This window comes from Poecilia mexicana, unplaced genomic scaffold, assembly GCF_051168715.1.
Source record: "Poecilia mexicana isolate PSO_F unplaced genomic scaffold, ASM5116871v1 scaffold_5, whole genome shotgun sequence".
In the NCBI taxonomy this organism is placed as follows: domain Eukaryota; kingdom Metazoa; phylum Chordata; class Actinopteri; order Cyprinodontiformes; family Poeciliidae; genus Poecilia; species Poecilia mexicana.
Window position 1 is genome coordinate 18,373,448 of NW_028263374.1, and position 16,178 is coordinate 18,389,625.

At 39.6% G+C, this 16,178-nt stretch overlaps 1 protein-coding gene across 1 annotated transcript in view; it reads right to left on the bottom strand.

Moving 5' to 3' along the window:
• Positions 1-16,178, bottom strand: part of cacna2d2a (calcium voltage-gated channel auxiliary subunit alpha2delta 2a) — a 211,460-nt gene that overhangs the window by 64,572 nt on the left and 130,710 nt on the right. Inside the window, exons 5-6 of the mRNA XM_088005686.1 lie at positions 12,016-12,060; positions 3,665-3,806 (exon numbers count right to left, since the gene is read on the bottom strand). Of these exons, the coding sequence (XP_087861812.1) occupies positions 3,665-3,806; positions 12,016-12,060 (187 nt within the window). The remainder of the gene's footprint in view (positions 1-3,664; positions 3,807-12,015; positions 12,061-16,178) is intronic.

A 16,178-nucleotide genomic window follows, 5' to 3' on the forward strand; every position in this document is an offset into this window, starting at 1 on the left:
TTAAAATGTTTTTTAATGAAAAGAAATTCATTATCTGTATGTTATAAAAGATATTCTGACTTCCCATGACTTCATATGCAGACGTGCTGCAGTAATAATGTTCAAAATTTACTGCAATATGTCTGCATTTCAATCATTTGACAGCTCAAACCAGATTAGCAAACATAATGCACAAAGAAAACGTTGAAGCAGCTCAATGCATGTCAGAGAAAGAGGATCACAGATGCGCAGCCCCAAATTTTTATTGAAGTAATTTCTAAATGACTGAAAATTCAGTTGTACTCAGCTTGAAAAGAGACTCGTACTGTCATCTGGGGAGCAGGTGTCCTGAGCTACAAGCTGCAGCTTAACAAGCTGCAGACAAACTTACATCGCTCTGAGCTGAGAGACAGAAGACAAAACATCTGATCCAGGATCCAACCCTCAAACATTTTACAGCTTGTAAATACGGACAAACAGAGAACTTGAGGTTCTGCTTAGTTTAACAACACCTTCTGTAAAAAATGTAATAAATCCTTCCCCTTGCAGCTGTTTCACTTTATAAATAACATTAGCAAACTGATTAACATAAAACAAAGTTGGAAATTAAGAAAATCATAGTAAGATGATGAATTTTGCATCAAACTAAGTTTCTAAAAAGATGCAAATGTTTGATCAGAACTTTGCCAGGGACATGCAATTTGGTTACAAAGAACCTTAAAGAATGACTCTGCACATGCAAGGCTAAAATAATTCTCAACTGCATTTTTATCAACAACTATAACACAACACACATGCTTATAATTGGATTGGCACAAATCTGCAGTTGGCAATCTGAGCAGTGCAGACCGTGCAATGGGAGCTAACTAAACAACATCAATAGTAAACATTTTCCACAGAGAAGAAGAGGAGAAAAAATAAGTAATTCCATGCACCGTGCCACTCTACTCCTTTAGATTTCACCAGGCTCAATCAAGAGCCCTTTATCCTCTGGCTCACATCCTCAGACAGGGGAACCAGAGCTGCCATAAAATGGGTCCGGGAACAATGCACAGCCTTGATTGCTCTATTGTGAGTTAGCTTTGGCCTTTGACATCTTCTCCTGAACCAAGAGTGTCTAATTCTGACAAGATTTGTCTGGAGAGACGCAGCTGGAGGGCATTGTTACAGACAGGTGCCATACACTGCCTGCTTGACAAAGAAAGTCAAGAGTAAGACAATGATGGAGAGGAAGAAACCGCTGCAGTAGAAATGTCTGCTCAGTCCCTGTTTCTCCTTTTAGTTTTTTTTAAGTCAGGGTGAAAGTGTCCAAAAGGTTAGAGAAGTAGATAACAGAGGAAGCATGTCAATGGAAACCCCAGAGGGTACATGTGTAGCGTTTTGCTCATTTAGCGGCTGCAGACTAAGGATGGTGTTATGCCTGCAGGGCTGAAGAATGCGGCGCAGGAAGGGCAAGGTCTACGATAAAAAGCATGAGCGCTAAAAAAAAGTAAAAAATACAGAAAATACAGTACGAATCAGTTTGGGAGCGAGTATCTGTCATCTGAAATCACTTTACTGTGCAAAAGTGCAAACCGATATCAAAGGAGATTGAGTTACTGAGTGAGAGTGGAGAGGATGTGTCACCCAGTCATGACCTGAATGTCTGAAGAGACCAGGAGGATGTTTGGTTTCACCGGAAAAACAGACGGCAGGCATTCATCGTTATATACATTCAGTATTTACATAAATATTAAACAAAAAATGAGGCTGATAATGAGCTTTATGACAGGACAATTTGAGCCTAAAACAAAAACAAGAGTCAAAAATGACATGATCGAGTTGCTGCAATATAAAAACTGAAAAGCATTAGTTGTTCCCATTAATGTTAAAATAATAGACTATTACAGTCATAATGTCTATTACATTTAATCAGTGCTACTTTAAATTCCATACATAGAGGACAAATATAGAGTAATTAAAGCTAAATTAAGTGCTAGATTTTAAGTGATCGTTATGCAGTTAATTAGTTAATTAAAGTGAATGTCTGCAGCGCTTCACTGACATGCTGCTTGCATCGCAGCTCGTTAACTGTACTTCTAAAACAACATGGCGGCCCAAACAGCAGACATTTACTCCTTTCAGATCATGCAATTTTTAAATCTGTAATATCACAACATCTCTATTTGGACTTTAAAAAGATGCACAGATGTTGACTTTTCTTCACACTTTTAAGGCAGACTTAGAGATTGCACTTATGTTTCAGTGGCTGAATGCCTTTGGACAGGAAATGGTAGTTTGTGCCCCACAAGGCCACAAACTACAATGTCTTGCAAAATCTTTGCCGAGCAACATATCTGTGAAAAACTCTGTTTTTTGTGCAAGAGTTATCAGAAAGTATGTCAAATGCCTTCCAATTTTTGGGTGATAATTTTAACGTCTAAAAGATGAGTAATTTTTGTACAACAAATGTAGAAAATACAGAACAGAGCATGTTTTATAACAAATTTAGCATTAAAACATTTTCAAAAAACCTTACAAAACAAAAAAGAATCTGAAAACATCCTGTTTTTAATCTTCAAAATACCCATCTAGGTTTGTTTTTCTATGCTCAGCTCTTCCACACATCTACAAGGTCTTGACATGAAACAGTGGATTGAGTTTCGTCCACCATTATTATGTTGTAACAAGAGAAAATCTTTCTAATTACGTTTATGAATTTGGGTTCAACTTATTGCAGAACCTTCAACCTGTCGTACTACTTTTTGCTCATTTTAACAAACTCGTGATAGTAATAATAACTATGATAAATTTTCACACAATGCACTGTCAAACATCTGAGCTGCATTCAGTTGTGTCTACTGTCATCTACTCTTTAAGTCAAATAAATTTAGTGAGTTTTAGTTTTGAACCTAAATGTGAGTTTGTGAAAGATAAACTTAAGTTGTGTTAACTTTTTATTAATTTTGTCAAACCTCCAAGAGTTTAATAAACTAGAGTTTTTATGTTAGCACTTCAAAAACTGAAAGATGAAAAAGACAGGAGTGGGAACTATTTCCCAGAATGCTTAGCGGCTTGTTTTTGCCTCCTGAGATCGAAATGCACATTGATCTGAGTCTACACGTTATTAAGGCAAATGTTTATTTTAAATCTTGAGGATTATGTCCTGTTCACACTAAATGTTTTAAACAATTTAGTTTCATTTTTAATAAAATTCATTATCAGATCAGAAAGCAAAAATTTAAATTATTCCAAAGTAAAATAGTTATCTCAACTTGATAACGTGAGTGAAAATAGAAATGTGGCTTTTTAACGAGATGAAGGCAGTTTTTTTTTCTTGAATATTGTGAAATAATTATTTGGTTTCAATTGCAGCATTAAGTTAAAACTCACAATTAAAGATTAATGAACTTAAAAAACAAAGTTTAGAAAACTTGTCTCTTGTTGTTAAATCAACTTAGTGAACTTTAATTTCTGAATTAAAACCAAAACAAATTTGTTGTTGAGTTAAATGACATTGTCAAGGCAGCAGGTGGACTTTCATTTTCAAGTTAAACCATCTTCGAATGTTTTACAGTGCACTTATAATGATACATTTTATAATCTCATGTAATATAGATGTAGATTTTTGAAGGATATTCTTCTACTGTGTCTCAAAACGCATTTCCATTATATTACTGGTGTTCTGAAAAGTGGAATAACTTACAGCCTTTGTATATATCTGTAGGAATCTGGACGGCACTGGAGGAGTAGTTGACCTTGTTTTTAAAATTTGGATCGTCGACAAACTCCAGCTCCAGGGAGGACGAGGTCTCCAGCGGAGCTTCCTCCTCTCCGTCCTCCGTCTGCTGAAACACACAATAAATAAGAGATGAATCCATGTCTAAAACAGGATTACAGAGCTGCATTTTGTAGCTTTCTACACTGCGATTATGGGAGATGCGTATTTGTCCTCAGCATATATCAGCTTTCTTCCTGACTTTTTGAATCATGTTAAACATAAAAATGTCGATTGTTCTGCCTTCTGTCTGACCTCAGATTCAGTTCTAATCAGAGAAAAACAGCAGGTATGAGCTCAGTCATGAAACAGAGGGAGCCATTAGTAGCTATGATAACCATCACACCAACGTGGTGTTAGAAGAATTAACCCCAACAACTGGCATCACTTAATTACTGTTTATTTTCTCGCCCAGCATATTTGATTACAGACTTTCTTCTCTCCTGCCTCACAATGTGAGTATCAAACTCCCTTTCTAGGGTGTTTTGTTTGCAATTTGTAGCCATATTTTGCATCTCAGAAGAACCAAATGTCAAACAAACCCAACATATTAAAAAATTAAAAGTTTGTGTGATTTGTCGGATGAAATGATTGGAAGAAAATTTTATTTGCTTGTTTCTGATCTGACATAAAGAAGTGTATTCAATAAAAAAATAATAACTACCACAACTTTACCACTTTTAATTCATTCATTTATTTTATACTTGTTGAATAAATAAAGTCCTAAATCCTGACAACAGCAAAGCTTCCTGGGTGATGCAAAAATTTCATTTTGATAAAGCAGCAAGGGTTAATTGGATGTGACACGACTGAAAAAACGTTTGTTTTGTCCAAAGAACGTGAATCAAAACCTCTTGTCCACAGCAGAAACTGATTGATGGGCTGGCTGTAATTGACTATTAAAATGCAATTACAAACTGCTGTCGGGACGAGCCAGGGGACGTTTGAGACGGAGCTGCTCTGTAACAAAACAGAGGCGGCGATAACGGTATGAAAGAAAACGACCCACGAGACGATTTCCAGCTCAACAGTTGGCAAAAAAATCTGAGGTTGACCTGAAAATGAGCAGCGACATTTAAAAAATGACAAAAAACTAAAAAAAGGCTTATTAAAACATAATTCTGTATATTTCTCTTGCTCTTAGATATCTCTGTAGTTATGCTGCTGAAGTTAGGCTGCTTGAGGACAAACCAACTACTTTTTCTCACTTCCTTCTTCTTCTACTCTCCAATTTGCATTATTGGCTGTTATGTCAATTGTTCATTTTATGCTTTAAAACTTGAAGACATCAGTTGAGATATTGCTGCCAAAATCTAAATATTCTCCCTCCCTGCTATTAAAGTTTTACTTTTTATGAACTTAGAAAATAATCCTGCGTCAGTTCATCTGTTTGTCTTTTGTGCATCTGAGGCTGCATTCACACTGCAGCTTGAAGTGACTCATTTCCGATTTTTTTGACGTAATGCGACCTGTATCCGATCTTTTCATGGCAGTGTGAACAGCACAGGTCAGATTCTTTTCCGAATGCGACCCATAACCGATACATATCCAATTCAAATGCGACCTAACGTCCAGGTCGCATTCATCCGAACGGAACGTCACTGATTCTCAACAAATCTCACTATTCTGTGTCCTGATATGCGCAAGTGGGAAGAAAAAAACAACCATGACAGACAATATGAGGATTAAGTTGTTAATGTGCTGCTCCGGTCGGACAACAACTTCAATATGTAAGCTAAGCTCCACCGTTAGCCTCCATGTTTACTTCCGCAAACACTGAGCACTTCTTCTTTTTATGGCAGTTGGCAGAACACTGAGAACGCTGACTATTGCGCCCTCTACTGCGCATGCGGGACACTTTCAGGTCGTTTGCCTGTTCACACTGCAGAACGCATACAGGTCACATTTACTGGCAGTGTGAATGGCCCGGCAAAAAAATCGGAATTGGGTCACTTCAGGCTGCAGTGTGAACGCACCCTGATTTCACTGAGCCCGGTTCTGCTGCAGGTTTCTTTTTGTTAAAGGGGAGTTTTTCCTCTCCACTGTCGCCACATGCATGCTCAGCATGACGGGTTGCAACACAGGCGACCGTCTGCTGCCTCCCTCTGGTTGTCCAGGAGGAACGTATGGTGGTAATCAATGAGATAATTTGGTCCACAATATTTTTGATTTTATTTTTTTACAGTAGTATAATTTTTCTTTACTTGAATAATTAACTCTTTCATGCATGAATTATGATCCTTTGTTTCAGGATTCTTTTTTCAATTTTTTTTATTTTCTTAAGGAATTTTTTTATTTTGTTAAGGAATCATATATATATATATATATATATATATATATATATATATATATATATATATATATATATATATATATATATATATATATCGCCAAGAGCGAGCGAGACATCGACTCACTGATCCACACCACCAGGATCTACAGCACTGACATTGGGATGTCATTCGGACTAGAGAAATGTGGCCGGATGGTTACAAAGAGAGGGAAGGTCGTCCACACAGAAGGGGTATCACTCCCAGAAGGAACAATAGCAGACATAGAGCACAGCTACAGGTACCTGGGAATACAGCAAGCAAATGGCAACATCGATGAGGTCACAAGGAAAGGAGCCACAGCCAAATACCTCCAACGAATAAGGCAAGTCCTGAGAAGCCAGCTCAATGGCAAGAACAAGATCCGTGCAATAAACAGCTATGCCTTGCCAGTAATCAGATACCCTGCCGGAATAATTAGCTGGCCAATGGAAGAGATGAAGGCTACGGATGTTAAGACTCGGAAGCTACTAACCATGCATGGAGGGTTCCACCCCAAATCCAGCACCCTGAGACTGTACACAAGCCGTAAGGAAGGAGGCAGAGGACTAGTGAGTGTGAGAGCCACTGTCCAGGATGAAACATCCAAGATCCATAAATACATCAAGGACAAAGCCTCAACGGACGATGTGCTCAGCGAATGTCTCAGGCAATGGGGAACAGAGGACGAGGTGCTGGAGGAACCATCATGGGAAGACAAGCCCCTACATGGGATGTACCACCGACAAATAACTGAAGTGGCTGATATCAGGAAATCCTACCAATGGCTGGAGAAAGCTGGACTCAAGGACAGCACGGAGGCCCTCATCCTGGCCGCCCAGGAACAGGCCCTAAACACCAGAGCAATAGAAGCTCAGATCTACCACACCAGACAAGACCCAAGGTGTAGGTTGTGCAAGGAGGCCTCTGAGACAGTCCAGCACATAACAGCAGGGTGCAAGATGCTGGCAGGGAAAGCGTACATGGAACGACATAACCAAGTGGCGGGCATAGTGTACAGGAACATCTGTGCAGAATATGGACTGGAAGCCCCGAGGTCAAAATGGGGGACACCCCCAAAGGTGGTGGAGAATGACCGAGCTAAGATCCTGTGGGACTTCCAGATCCAGACAGACAAGATGGTAATGTCGAACCAACCGGACATTGTGGTGGTGGATAAAGAACAGAGGAAAGCCGTTGTGGTGGATGTAGCAATACCAAGTGACCACAACATCAGGAAAAAGGAGCATGAGAAACTGGAGAAATACCAGGGCCTCAGAGAGGAACTGGAGAAGGCCTGGAAGGTGAAGACCACAGTGGTGCCTGTGGTCATCGGGGCCCTCGGGGCAGTCACCCCCAAACTGGAGCAGTGGCTCAAACAGATCCCAGGAACAACATCAGACATCTCAGTCCAGAAATGTGCAGTTCTAGGCACAGCCAAGATACTGCGCAGAACCCTCAAGCTCCCAGGCCTCTGGTAGAGGACCCGAGCTCAGAGGATGAAAGAGACCACCCACGGAGGGTGAGAGGGGAATTTTATATATATATATATATATATATATATATATATATATATATATATATATATATATATATATATATATATATATATATATATATATATATATATATATATATATATATATATACAATTTTTTTTTTAGGCGATCAATTGTAATTTTCTCCAAATACAAAGTTGTTATTTGAAAAATACATCAGTAGTATTGTTCTTTAGGGATTATCTGATGTCACAATATTATTTTTACCGTCTACAGCAGAAGGAGGGACCGGGTCGGTCGGCATGCTTTTCGTCTGTTGGCCATATTGGATTTAACAAAACTAATTTCTTGCATTTGCAGCTGATGGCCAGTAGTTGATGGTGTATTTTATGATGCATTAGTGTCCACTTCAGTGGGCTGTGTGGATTTATAACATAAAAAAACAACAAGAAGCACAACAAATGGCTTTTAGACAGCTGCCCACTGTAGTGACCGACATGCAGGTTAAAGAAACTTTCATTTCCACAAATAGCTAAAAATGTTTTTGTTTTTTTTGCTTTTGCAACACAGTTGGGTTTTAAAATGTTGGCTTTTTCCTAAGTTGACTGTCAGAGCTCAGTATTTGTTTGTCATTTGGAGTGACTAATTCTCTCAGTGTTGAGCTGTCGCCCCCCCCCCCTCCCCCCTTCCTCCAGAAGAGCCCAATCATAATTAACCAAGGCAGTGTCTAATTAGAAGCTGAATAAATCCACACAGGAAAGACTGATTGGTTCATTTTCTTCAACCATCTACCACCTGTTTTGCTCGATCCATTACCCAATTTGTTAATTTTATCTCCCCGTTCTCAAGGTTTAATTAAAGGCTGAAGGGGCCAGAGATGACATTTCAAAGCTTCTTCCAGTCCCGCCCTGCGCCAACCACGGCTAACCTGAAGCATCACTCATGGACCTGGGTGTGCGTCAGATCAAAGCGACATCACACACACCTTCTGCCAGGGTAAAACAAACATTCATCACTCCACAGATGGGAGCATTGTTACGTGACGGTCAGGGATATCGCGCCAGTCATGCTGTAACAGCCTAAAAGCAGAAAAGGTTTGATTGACCAACATCATAATCAAAGTTGTAGCAATTCATTTTATGTGTTTGAAAGTCCTGCTGCAAGCAAATTACAACCTAGAGTCATGATTGGCAGTATTTCTCTACCAGGCAGATTAAAGTGCTGCATTTAATGTGAAATTATGCAGACCAAGGAATATTTTTATGTTTTAATTGCTCTTTGCTCTAGAATGAGGCGTAGCCATTTCTTTCTAAACATACAGCTCTGGAAAAAATTAAGAGACCATTTAAAATGATCAGTTTCTCTCATTTTACTCTTTATACGTAAATGTTTGAGTAAAATGAACTCCTGACAACATGTCTCTGAAACGCCAAGCTAAAATGTTCTATTTATTTGCAGAAAACGAGAAATGGTCAAATAAGGACCATTTCTCAATGCAAAGAAATCAAGTTAATATTCATTTAGAAACAACAATACTGATGTTTTCACTCAGGAAGAGTTCAGAAATCAACATTTGGTGGAAAAACCAGGAGGTTTTCAATGGTTTCTTAATTTTTCCCAGAGCTGTAGAGTTATTACCGCCATGGTAAAGATGTATAAAAAAAAACCTTCATTTAAATGAATTACTGCTGAGACTCACTCCCACACAATAAAAAAGGTAAACAGATCTAATTTTAATTAAACACATCTGTTTAGGAATAAACTCTTACATAAATAAATTATTGTAGAGTCTACACGGGTTTTAAGGATTCAGAACTAGATCACCTCGTTCTTGTTCAACAGAGTCCATGTCTTCTGCACACAGTCAAACTGGTTTCCAGTGCAGTTTGGACTCCACCAGTCTGACTTTTTTAGACAGAATATGATCTAAATATATCAACAAAATCTGTTCTGCTGATATATGTAGAACAGTGGTCCAAAGTTGGTCTTTGAGTGCTGCTGTCTTGCATGTTGTGATCTTTCTCTTGTTTATCACAATGGAAAGATCAGAACCGTCGTTCATTGCAAGGCTTCAGTAAAACCCGATGACATGCGGAGAAGGTAATTAGGCTGTCTGAACCAGGTCTGTTAGAGCAGGGACACATTTAAAACATGCCGTGACCTTCAGCATGCACAGACGCACTTTGCAGTCGAGTGTTGAGAGTACAACCCAAAAAGGTTAAGTGCTTTCTTTAAAATTAAGAAATGCTGGTGTCTTGTTCATGAGAGAAGGACGGATGCAGCAGGAGAGTCGAGAAGGAAGGCTTGGGAATCCTGCTGTAGTTTGTTGCAGTAAAGACGGAGCTAGACGAAGAGAAAAGGCCTTTTAATTTACCATGTTAAGACTCTACTTGTGGTTATGTGATATGGATCCTTTCTGAAAGAATCGCCAATAAAAGCGCCTGATATGAGTTTGCTGTGTTGAGCAGCTGCACCCGGGTTTTAGGATGTGGTGAGGCGCTAACGCATCCATGAGGAACTAAGGATGCGTTCACACCTACCCTCTTTAGTCTACTTTAATCAAACTCTGGTTTACTTGCCTAGAAAGTCCAGTTCATTTGGGGAAATGTGAATGTGCAATTAAAAACGAGGACTCTATTCGCTTGACATGAACTCTGGTGTGGTTTGAATGCACATGTGAACACCAAGTGAACTGGAGACCGCTCCAAAAGCAGGAAGTGAACTGTAGAGCAGGGCATTCTGGGTAAATAAAACCTAAACAAACGCTAGAGCTAGACAAAGTGTCTAGCAGGAGAAACGGATCATGGCCTTTAACCAAAAACAAACATTTTACAATTGCTAAAATTTGATGACACTCCATTTTTCAAAGAAGGAAGTTGAGCTCATGTCTTCTCCAGAGCTTTTTGAGTCGTTTCCTTCAGTAGTTTGTGATACAGCGCCACCACAGGCGAGGAGGTGAACAGGTTTTTCAAAGAGCTCAGATCGCTTCAGACAGTGCAGATTGAAATTTAACCACATGAAAATGTGACAAATGTTGAAATTTTGATCCCTAAATGAACAGAGTCTCCTGGACTGTCAGGTGTGAGAAAATCCTGAGTATTTCTGCTGCTCAGGAGTCAGATGTGGTTCCAGCAACTCTGTGGAGGTTTTTTTAAGAGCATCGCACTAAAAGAGAGGAGCCGTCTGTCCATTCTGGACTGGGTTGTTCGATAAGGGATGTCTGGGTGTTTCTCCTTGACCCGCTTCCCTGATGAGCCAATCCACAGCAAATACATATAAGGATGGACAGATTTATTGTAAGACTTTATGCACAACTTCACCAGGATCACCAATAATTGTGGATTGTACTGTATATTTTATTCAATACCCAAATAGGCTTCTTTGTCTGGTTTACAGCAAGTTTAAAAAAAGTTAAGAAAACCTGAAAGTGTCAATAAAAAATTCTTTACCATAAAAATGAACATCGGACATGCTCGGGTACATTACACTTCACTTTTGTAATAAGGATGAAGCGACAGGGGGAGAAATTAACGAGGTGCGGTGCACAGGAGGGGAAAAGAGCCTGACAATGACTTACCTTTTGCTTGAAACCAATTTCATGTGACATCCTCTTTATAGTTCAGGATTATATTCAAGCATCAGAGCTTAACCGCAGAGATTCACCAAGTGAGACCGACTGGGAGGGTTGCTGGTGGGGACTCGGAGAGGAACGACCTCTGCCTGACTCCCGCCATCGGTTCCGGGAGGTCGTAAAGTTGTAGACGAGCGGGTCAGAGGTGCGTCACAGACTCGGCCTCAGTGTGCCATGTTAATGATGACCGATGTTCTCCAATTAGATGTGCTGACAGGCCCTAAAGCGCTGTGTCATTAATCACGACACTGTCGTGCACAAAGAGAAAATCACACCGTGATTTATTGCTCCTCAGCTTCTCTTTCCTCACTCTCTGCTCCATCTCCTCCCTGCTCTGGTGATCTAAAGGGGATTCTTCCCCGCCTCCTTGAAACTTAATCAATCAGTCGGTGTGATTTCAAAACGTACTCTGTGCAGGAATTCCAGGAAAAATCCATTTGTTTAGCCTCTGAAACTTTCCTTTGACTGACATAAATAAGAGACGTCCAACGGCAGCAGTTCAAGTTGACCGCCAACAACAGGCTCATCCATCGGACAAAAGGACGGGTCTGGGGGAGGACACCAGGATTCACAGACTCATGCATGTCGACCTGGCCGTGCTCACCAGACAGCAGTGCCAACTCACTAATGCACACAGACAGCGCAGGATCCTGCGACCCGAGAAGGAAGGGCATCAACACCGAGAAGGCCAGGGGAAGGGGCGGGAAGGGCTTGCAGGAAGGGGTGAAAGGGAACAGGAAGTGGATTGAGTGGGATTTTGTGCGTCTGGAGGGGTCAAGGCAGGCAGACGGTGCGAGGAAACGGGGGGAGGGGTTAGGGAGAAGTCCATACTGTACTCACATAGTCTGAATCCGCTTTCGAATCGTAGTATGAAATGGCATTCTCCTGTGCAGAAAAGAAAAGTAAGAAGAAAAGATGGTGAGAGAAGATATAGCTGTGCCTATATCAGTCCCGACCTGTGGCGGTGAGCAGGAGAGAGAGAAAGTCATGGTTATATTCAATCACACCGTTCAGCATGAGAATATAATCAGCATCACAGAACACAGGAGGGGTAGTGTGATGTAAAATGATAGTCATGACGAGGCAAGATGGACAAAACTTGCGTTCAGCACAAGTTTGAATCTCAAAGTGTGAAGTCGGATGGTCTGAGATGAAGCCAGAAAAAGGACCCAGCAGCACAGTACTGCATTTTTCTCCATCCAGATTTTGGAAACCAGAAGGTGGTATAACATAAAAACCAATCACATAGATACAGAAATACAGGGGAAGAACGTTCTAAACATGGAACATTTTAGTCAAAAGATAAATTAACAAATATTTATATCAACACGGAACCAAAACATAAAGAGTCTCGCATACAGTGGACCCCCGTGAATAATGTTCACGGATTCACCTATTTGCAGATTTTTCTCCAAATTATTTCTAGATTTTTTTTTAGAGCAGATCTAAAAAAATGTTAAAGATTATGCAGCTCAGGGAGCTGAAATGCTCAGGCACAAAGCTAGTTAACAAACCTATTGGCTAAGCAGCCAATCCAGGAGCGCTATATATTTCCCTTGGCTCTGATTGGCTGTATTCACAAAGGAAGATGCATTAACTAGCTTCTGTTATGGTACTAAGACAGTTTCCGATACAAATATTAATGTTTGTTAAGGTGAATTTGGTGTCTGAATTACTAAAAATGGTTTTAGAGAGGGTTTCAAGAACTTCAGCGATTTGCAGGTGGATACAGTCTGCAAAGTGGGGTTAGAGGTCGCAGTGAATACAAAATATTCACTGTCACATTAAACAATGACCTACAGTTTTTTTGAGTGTTTGGATAAAGTGCATTTCTATTTTTTGTCTAGATTTTAAGTCTGTCCTCAACATTAAAACCTGGATGAAGTCCCCCTTATTGAAAACGGTTGAATTAAAAGATTTTAATTTTTCAGAAAATATCAGCCTATAATGGGCAAAATCTGTACCAATCTTGAACTGCAGTCAGCAACCTCACAAAATCACTCAAGGGCTACAAACGACCTTGGAAAGAGCTTCAAACACATTTAAATTAGCCACATATTTTAAACCAAGTCAAATGTTACACAAAAGCACGTTTGAAACAAATAAACATTATTTTTAGAATCTTTTAGTAAACTTTTTCTCTAAGTAGCCTCAAGGGGGTCGTTTCTGTTGTGGGTGTGGAGAAAAAAGTCAGCTGTGATTTTATGCTTTCAAGCTCTCTTTTCCATTTATATAACTACATTATAAAAAAAAGCTTTGTAAAATCTTCATTTGGAAAATTTGCTTTTCTCACCTACAAATTAGTTTGCATGTAAATGAAAGAATCAAACAGAAAAAAGACTTCTTTGAAAAGCATCAGTGTTGGTGTGGACAGGGCCTTTTCCTCTACTTTCTTTTCTCTGTGGGAGTTTTATCACCCTCTGCTGTTAGTGTGGCGTTGAGGTAAACAGCTCCCAAGCAGAGAGCAGAAATGCGCATACCAAAAGTTAAGAAGAGTGAAAATGTATCCCACTGTTTAGCTGTTCTGTTCCACTTAACCACTTGAGTTTTCAGCTACCAGGTTCTGATTTTTACACCAAAGCTTTCAGACTTCATCCACCCTCGTTCTCAGCAGGTCGGCTACCCAGTCGTCCCCGTTTCCCTCTCAGCTGGAGCTCTCATCCAGGTGGGCGTGAGGGTTTGGCGAGCAGCAGCCGCCGTGAGGTCGGCCTCATTATGATGAGCAGAGACCGGCTGAGGACGCGATCTCAAGGGCAGCGCAGTGACTGACGCGCCTGCACCGGCAGAGCTGCGGTCGCAGTCTGGTGAGAGAGGCCGGCTGACAGAGAACTGTGGTTTAAGGTTTTACACGGTTTCTAATTATTTCTATCTGAGCATTAGAGCGAAGCCAGGGGTGATACCTTTTTGCTTTTCACACAGGCATTCTCTTCATTTTAGTTTGAAATTAATTTCTCTATATTTCTTGGCACTTAACTCAAAATTTCACACTGTAAAAAGAGACACTTATTGGAAAGACTGATAGATTATCATAATTAGTAAACATGTTTGGTTTAATACGCTGTAGGAGTCAAGTAATCGAGTCCAGATCAGGTGCTGCATTTTGTTTATTATGGAGGAGAAAAACATGTCAGCAAGTGCTACCTATTAAGAAAATAACATCTACTTTGATTTATTTAGAATGATTTAATTTGATATTGTATCGCAAAATATTCTAACTAAATAAGTAAATGTGCCTTGAAAAACTATCAATACCCGTTTTCACATTTTGTCACAAAAGTTCAATCTGCAGAATAAAGCTCTGGAAAAAATTAAGAGACCTGCAAAATGATCAGTTCTCAGATTTTACTTTTTATAGGTATATGTTTGAGTAAAATGAACATTGTTCTTTCATTCTATGAACTACTGACAACATGTCTCCAAAATTACAAGCAAAAGCAGAAAATGAGAAATGATCAAAATAACAAAAAGATGCAGAGCTTTCAGACCTCAAACAATCCAAAGAAAACAAGTTAATGTTCATTTAGAAACAACAATACTGATGTTTTAATTCAACAAGACCAGGAGGTTCAGTGCAGTGGGCACTTAAGTTTTTCCAGAGCTGTAAATTACTGTGATTTTTCATCACAGTAGTAGTGCATACATGTAGAGTAAGAGGGAAATGATACATGGTTTGACACAAATAAAAATATGAAAAGTGCAGAATGCATATTAATTTGAGCCCTTTTACTCTTTTACCCCTGGATAAATTTAGTATAAGGTGATGGGAGAGAGGTTCAGGAAAACATCTCTGAACATACAAAGAAACACTTTAGCTCAGATCATATCCATGTGAATGACCTTCACCCAATCTAGACGCCTGAACTGAGACCAGACTGAGAAACGAGTTTTCACAGATATCCGCTTTGACGGGTACAATTACTTGAAAGGGAGAATGAGCAAACATTTTGGTCTGCAGGATGAGTTACTGATGACAACAACATTGCAGAGTTTTAACAAAATAAGTTAAAACTCATGTATCATTTTCCTCCCACTTCATAGTAATGCTTTACTTTATGCTGATTAAACACATGAAATCCCATATAAACAAACCACAATTTGTGGATGTAATCTGAGAAAATGTGAAAAACTTTGAGTCATTAATACTTTTCCAACACGCTGCACTATAGGGTATAAACTTGTTCCAAAATAACAGACTTGAATTGTACTGATAATTAATCAGACTGAGACTCAGTGCAGAAAAATTTAATACACGTCCTGCAATAATTTTCCTCTTGGATAATTAATCAAAATACTTTATCCTTAATTTAGATTGTTGAAATGAACAATATACTGGTGGGTATGAGGGTAAAAATATTTTAAATTGAACATTTCTGCTATTTTTTGTGGTAATCACCAACAGTTAAATAGTATTTGAAGACTTAAAACGAAACATCACTGCTGTTCCTGTCCATGAAAATATGTTTATGTTCAATTTCCTTCTTTTATCTCCTGCTAATCTTTTTTATTAAGTGTTTAGTTTAAGAGTCCTTCCCCATTTTTTCTAGTTAAAGACCCTAGCACTTTAAAACGTAGCACTTCAATTTAAGAGCAAGGGATAAAATAGGATTCAGACACACCCTAACAATTACAGACATCATATTCAAAGAACAACTATTTCACTTTTCTAAATTTCTCTGGGTTACTCTCAGGATACGCCGCCTGAAGACGTCACTGCTAAGGTCTAGCACAGGTCAGCCAAGAAAGTACAGTCCCAAAAGAGTTGGAAAAAGGTGTGATCAAACTGAAACTGACACCAACACAGCGTACCGATTGTGTTCAAGTAGGAACAAGAAGAGAAAGAACGGATTCTGCCTCCCTGACACACATCCTCAACTTACCAGCAGCTCCTTCCTCCCTCCAGCTCTGAAACGGATCAGGAGTGAAGATGGAAGGAAATGGGAAGAGCGGAGGGATCGGAGCGGATCAGTCAGGGAGCAAACTGGCCGAGTTGGAGGTTAGGTTTA